The following is a 6,730-nucleotide window of genomic DNA, read 5'->3' on the forward strand; positions in this document are numbered from 1 at the left end:
ATTACAGGCCTCTCTCATCTTTTTAAGTGGGAGAACTTGCACAATTGGTGGCTGACTAAATACTTTTTTCCCCCACTGTACACCTGTTCTGAAAGGCCCAAGAGTCTGCAACACCACTAAGCAAGGGGCACCATCAAGCAAGCGGCACCATGAAGACCAAGGAGCTCTCCAAACAGGTCAGGGACAATGTTGTGGAGAAGTACAGATCAGGGTTGGGTTATAAAAAAATATCAGAAACTTTCAACATCCCTCGGAGCACCATTAAATCCATTATTAAAAAATTGAAAGAATATGGCACCACAACAAACCTGCCAAGAGAGGCCGCACACCAAAACTCATGGACCAGGCAAGGAGGGCATTAATCAGAGAGGCAACAAAGAAACCAAAGGTAACCCTGAAGGAGCAGTTATGCACGTGAATAGTTATGCACGCTCAAGTGTTGTGTTTTTTTGTCTTGTTTCTTGTTTGTTTCACAATAAAAAATATTTTGCATCTTCAAAGTGTTAGGCATGTTGTGTAAATCAAATGATACAAACCCCCCAAAAAATCCATTTTAATTCCAGGTTGTAAGGCAAGAAAATAGGAAAAATTTCAAGGGGGAGAAAACTTTCGCAATCCGCTGTATGTATAGGGGACATGAGTCAGTCATGGTTACTTAAAGTTATGTGATGAGGTAGCCCTGCCTGCAACTTCAAAATCAGTGTCGGCCCACGGCCCAATGGGGAATGTCCTCTTGGTGTAATGATCAAGACCCAGGTTCATATCCCATCAGTTACATTAAGCAGTCTATTCTCTGAAAGGGGTCCAGACATAGTGGGGTCAGTGGGATTGGAGAGGGGTCCTATCTCTCTCTCTGACTGGAGGAGAGAGGTAAAATCCTCTGGTCAACAATACTCACCTTGAGAGACTTCACAGCTTTTTGGAGCTCCTTCAGGTCCTTCTCTCTCTCCTGGAATCTCTGCTGGACTTTCTGCTGACTCATCCCCAGCTGCCTCTGTGGAGAATCACTCTTCAATGAGCTATCAAGCTTTATTTGTCCAGTAGATCAATAGTATAGTAATGTGACATAGGGCCCATAGAGAGGAAGGTCTAAAATCTTGAGGAAGTCCCTTTACCATATGACATTTTCTATGTTGCTATATTAATTATTATAGTTTTTATGGTAGGCGTACATGTATCAAGGGGTTGAAACTGAACTTTGGACTCATAAAAGGGAATTCAGAATGATAATAGTGTTTGACTTTAGAAAATTGTGATACATTTGGAGCAAACTCAATATACACCAAAGTTTGTGTTCATATTTCTTCTGCCGTGGATATATTTCATTTGAATTCTCTCATATTCAAACAGCCTCAGATCCTACTGTATCTTTAATTCTTTGTTTATCAGACAGTCACCAACAAGTTGTTCTGGTCTTACCTGTTTCTCAGTCCTCTCTGCTGCAGCTGACACTGTATCATGGCCTTTATGTTCATCCATCACACACAGCAGACAGATACACTGCTGATCGGTACGACAGTAAACCTCCAGCAGTTTGTCATGATGAGAGCAGATCTTCTCCTGTAGTTGTGCGGTGGCTTTGACAAGCTTGTGCTTCTTGAAAGCAGGATATTCATAGTGAGGTTGGAGGTGAGTCTCACAGTAAGAGGCCAGACACGCCAGACAGGACATGAGGGCTTTCTGCTTTCTGGTCCCAGTGCAGAAATCACACGCCACATCTCCAGGTCCAGCATAGCACAGAGCAGGAGGGGGAGCAGCCTGGAGTCCTGTCTTCTTCAGTTTCTCCACCAACTCAGCCAACATGTTATTTTTCCTCAGATTAGGCCTTGGAGTGAAGGTCTCTCTGCACTGAGGACAGCTATAGACCCCTTTCAGAACATCCTGATCCCAGTAGCCGTCAATACAGCTTCTACAGTAACTGTGTCCACAGGGGATGGTGACCGGCTCCTTCAGTAGATCCAGACAGACAGAACAACATAACTGGTCCTGGTCGAGCAGTACTCCCTGCTGAGCCATTTGGACGGTTGTTCACTCTCACACAGACAGACGACACAGAGAATCAGATCAGTTTCGTTTCCTCAGAAGAGAGTTTGTGGAGGGGAGGGACTTCCTGGTTCTGCCAGAGGGGTGGGGTTAAAAGGAGGGAGGGAGGGGTTAGAGGAATGGAGGAAGAGAGAGAGGAACTGCATGCAACAGGAAGAGGGAGACACATAGTTTTGTTCCTAGGTTACAGTCCTTAACATGGAACAAATGAAATAATGAATCTTAAAATGTAAGTTGTTAGAATATATAAAAGATAACAGTTTCTATGAAGAACATATGTATAATTATTTTAATGACCTTTATAATGCCTTATAATACACTAATGTGTTCTACTTAAGCAATAAGGCCTGAGGAGGTGTGGTATATGGCCAATATACAATACCACAGCTAAGGGCTGTTCTTAGGCACAACGCAACGTGGATTGAGAATGATGTAACACTTTCAAAAATCAAATCAAATTATTGGTTGCATACACATATTTAGCAGATGTTATTGCAGGTGTAGCGAAATGCTTGTGTTCCTGGCTCCAACAGTGCAGTAATAACTAACAATACACACATCTAAAAAGTAAAGGAATGGAATTAAGAAATATATAAATATTAGGACGAGCAATGTAGGAGTCTGGAGTGTAAATATATTTATAAACTGGGTAGCTCAAGCCCTGAATGCTGATTGGCCGACAGCCGTGGTATATCAGACCGTATACAAAACATTTATTTTACTGCTCTAATTACGTTGGTACGTTAATAGCAATAAGGCAGTTTTAGAACACCTACTCATTCAAGGGTTTTTCTTTATTTGGACTATTTTCTACATTGTAGAATAACAGTGAAGACATCAAAACTGTGAAATAACACATATGGAATCATGTAGTAACCAAATAAGTGTTAAACAAATCAAGATATATTTTATATTTGAGATTCTTCAAATAGCCACCCTTTGCCATGTGTTATTTCATAGTTTAGATGTCTTCACTATTATTCTACAATGTAGAAAATAGTCAAATAAAGGAAAACCCTTGAATGAGTAGGTGTTCTAAAACTTTTGACCAGTAGTGAAGGTATCCAAACTTTTGACTGGTACTGTATACAGGCTCTGACTGTCTGCTCTATATCAGCATTCATCTTGGGCCAGAATAACACTGCTTTAGCACCTCGTTTTGACTTTTCCATCCCTAGATGGTCCTTGTGTATTTTGATCAGAATGTTTTTCAATAACTCACTTGGTATCATTGACTCTGTACCGGTACCCCCTGTATATAGCCTCCTTACTGTTATTTTATTTTACTTTAGCTATTTGCTTTTATATCTTACTAATTACCACTTTTTTATTTTACATTTTTCTTTAAAAAACTGCATTGTTGGTTAAGGGCTTGTAAGTAAGCATTTCACTGTAATGTCTACACCTGTTGTATTCGGCGCATGTGGCAAATACAATTTGATTTGATTTGATCAATCAATCAATCAATTTTATTTTATATAGCCCTTCTTACATCAGCTAATATCTCGAAGTGCTGTACAGAAACCCAGCCTAAAACCCCAAACAGCTAGTAATGCAGGTGTAGAAGCACGGTGGCTAGGAAAAACTCCCTAGAAAGGCAAAACCTAGGAAGAAACCTAGAGAGGAACCAGGCTATGAGGGGTGGCCAGTCCTCTTCTGGCTGTGCCGGGTGGAGATTATAACAGAACCATGCCAAGATGTTCAAAAATGTTCATAAGTGACAAGCATGGTCAAATAATAATCAGGAATAAATCTCAGTTGGCTTTTCATAGCCGATCATTAGAGTTTAAAACAGCAGGTCTGGGACAGGTAGGGGTTCCATAACCGCAGGCAGAACAGTTTAAACTGGAATAGCAGCAAGGCCAGGCGGACTGGGGATAGCAAGGAGTCACCACGGCCGGTAGTCCCGACGTATGGTCCTAGGGCTCAGGTCTCTCAGTTGGCTTTTCATAGCCGATCATTTAGAGTTGAAAACAGCAGGTCTGGGACAGGTAGGGGTTTCGTAGCCGCAGGCAGAACAGTTGAAACTGGAATAGCAGCAAGGCCAGGCGGACTGGGGGCAGCAGGGTGTCATCATGCCCGGTAGTCCTGACGTATGGTCCTAGGGCTCAGGTTCTCAGAGAGAAAGAGAGAACGAGAGAATTAGAGAGAGCATACTTAAATTCACACAGGACACTGGATAAGACAGGAGAAGTACTCCAGGTATAACCAACTAACCCCAGCCCCCCGACACATAAACTACTGCAGCATAAATACTGGAGGCTGAGACAGGAGCGGTCCGGAGACACTGTGGCCCCATCCGAAGAAACCCCCGGACAGGGCCAAACAGGAAGGATATAACCCCACCCACTCCGCCAAAGCACAGCCCCCGCACCACTAGAGGGATATCCCCAACCACCAACTTACAATCCTGAGACAAGGCCGAGTATAGCCCACAGAGGTCTCCACCACAGCACAAACCAAGGGGGGGGGGGGGGGCGCCAACCCAGACAGGAAGATCACGTCAGTAACTCAATTTGATTTAAACACTAGTAAAACTAAATGCATGCTCTTCAATCGAACGCTGCTTGCAACCGCCCGCCCGACTAGAATCACCACTCTCGGCGGGTCTGACTTAGAATATGTGGACAACTACAAATACCTAGGTGTCTGGTTAGACCGTAAACTCTCCTTCCTGACTCACATTAAGCATCTCCAATCCAAAGTTAAATCTAGAATCGGCTTCCAATTTCGCAAAAAAGCCTCCTTCACTCATGCTGCCAAACATGCCCTCGTAAAACTGACTATCCTACCGATCCTTGACTTCGGCGATGTCATTTACAAAATAGCCTCCAACCATCTACTCAGCAAATTGGATGTAGTCTATCACAGTGCCATCCGTTTTGTCTCCAAAGCCCCATATACTACCCACCATTGTGACCTGTACGCTCTCGTTGGCTGGCCCTCACTACATATTCGTCGCCAAAAACACTGGCTCCAGGTCATCTATAAATCACTGCTAGACAAATCCCCGCCTTATCTTAGCTCATTGGTCACCATAGCAACACCCACCCGTAGTATGCGCTCCAGCAGGTATATCTCACTGGTCATCCCCAAAGCCAACACCTCCTTTGGCCGCCATTCCTTCCAGTTCTCTGCTGTCAATGACTGGAACGAACTGCAAAAATCTCTGAAGCTGGAGACTCTTATCTCCCTCACTAACTTTAAGCATCAGTTGTCAGAGCAGCTTACCGATCACTGCACCTGTACACAGCCCATCTGAAATTAGCCCACCCAACTACCTCATCCCCATATTGTTATTTATTTTGCTCATTTGCACCCCAGTATCTCTATTTGCACATCATTTTTTGCACATCTATCTCTCCAGTGTTAATACTAAATTGTAATTATTTTGCACTATGGCCTATTTATTGCCTTAACTCCATAACTTACTACATTTGCCCACACTGTTTATAGATTTTCTATTGTGTTTTTGACTGTAGTTTTGTTTATCCCATTTGGGCGGCAGGTAGCTTAGTGGTTAAGAGCGTTGTGCCAGTAACCGAAAGGTCTCTGGTTCTAATCCCCGAGCCGACTACGTGAAAAATCTGTCGATGTGCCCTTGAGCAAGGCACTTAACCCTAATTGCTCTGTAAGTCTCTCTGGATAAGAGCGTCTGCTAAATGACCTATTTTTTTTTTTATGTAACTCTGTGTTGTTGTTATTTTTAATCGCACTGCTTTGCTTTATCTTGGCCAGGTCGCAGATGTTGCATTCATTCTCAAAATAAGTTACATTTTTGCAATAAAAAATAATTGTGCCAAAAGTTTGAGGTATAATGTGGTCCCAGTTCCAGGGACATCACCGGATAGAGAATCCAATATGGCTGCCAACGCAATGCCATATATGGACATGTGTGTATAACATCTGAACTCAGTAGCTCTACTCTCATTGGTCCTAAGGATTTGTTTAAATATTTTTGCATTTAGCTTGCGACACAGCCCTCAAGACATCATGGATGAGATCAATGGATCATCAGAAATGGGTATAGATAGATAGCTGATCAGATATCTACTTAGTCAGTTTGCAACAAATAATATATTTTATAAATAAAATAAAAAAGCAATTCTGAATGCGATGCTCACGAGTTCTGTTCACAAAACGATCAGCTAGCTAGCTAGGTTAGCTAACGTTAGCTAGCTACGTTTAGCTAGCTACAGATAGCTCGATAGACGGGTAATGGCCCATATTTAAGGTGTTAAACAGGGGAAATACGCATTTGATATTGCACAAGTTCAGATATTATTCTACCTCCTGTTTCACTGGGTTTTCTTCTGTGTTGTGCCTTCTAAACATTACCCTGTCCTTTATTGACTTCTTCTCTGTCCATCTCTGTAGTGGCCTGTTGTTGTTATTGTTGTATTGACCATGTTGTCTTCTGTTCTTATTTCCCCAGTGTCCTGGCTGTGAGGTGGTGCTGGTCTCTGGGTGCTGGTCTAGGTGGAGAGGCAGAGGCAGGAGGAAGCTGCAGTGGAGGAGTGGGCTGTGGGTGTTGAGGTGTACTGTACTACAACAAGCAGGCTTAACATCCCCTCCCCTAAAAACACATACACACTTTCCTTATTTAGGCAAGGCTCCATAGGAAATGAAATGTGGAGGCCTATTTGATCCGAGCCCCTGTTGAGAACGTTAGAAGTTGACTATCAGT

General features: G+C 42.9%; 1 protein-coding gene across 1 annotated transcript in view; it reads right to left on the minus strand.

Annotated features, from left to right (window-relative positions):
* LOC311122940 (tripartite motif-containing protein 16-like) overlaps nt 1-2,055 on the minus strand; it is a 44,450-nt gene extending 42,395 nt beyond the window's left edge. The window contains exons 1-2 of the mRNA XM_084197237.1: nt 1,420-2,055; nt 899-994 (exon numbers count right to left, since the gene is read on the minus strand). Coding sequence (XP_084053363.1) covers nt 899-994; nt 1,420-2,016 — 693 coding nt within the window. The 5' untranslated portion in view covers nt 2,017-2,055. The remainder of the gene's footprint in view (nt 1-898; nt 995-1,419) is intronic.
* Between the last annotated feature and the right edge of the window lie 4,675 nt (nt 2,056-6,730).

This window comes from Coregonus lavaretus (genome assembly GCF_964263955.1).
Source record: "Coregonus lavaretus genome assembly, contig: HAP1_SCAFFOLD_1445, whole genome shotgun sequence".
NCBI lineage: Eukaryota > Metazoa > Chordata > Actinopteri > Salmoniformes > Salmonidae > Coregonus > Coregonus lavaretus.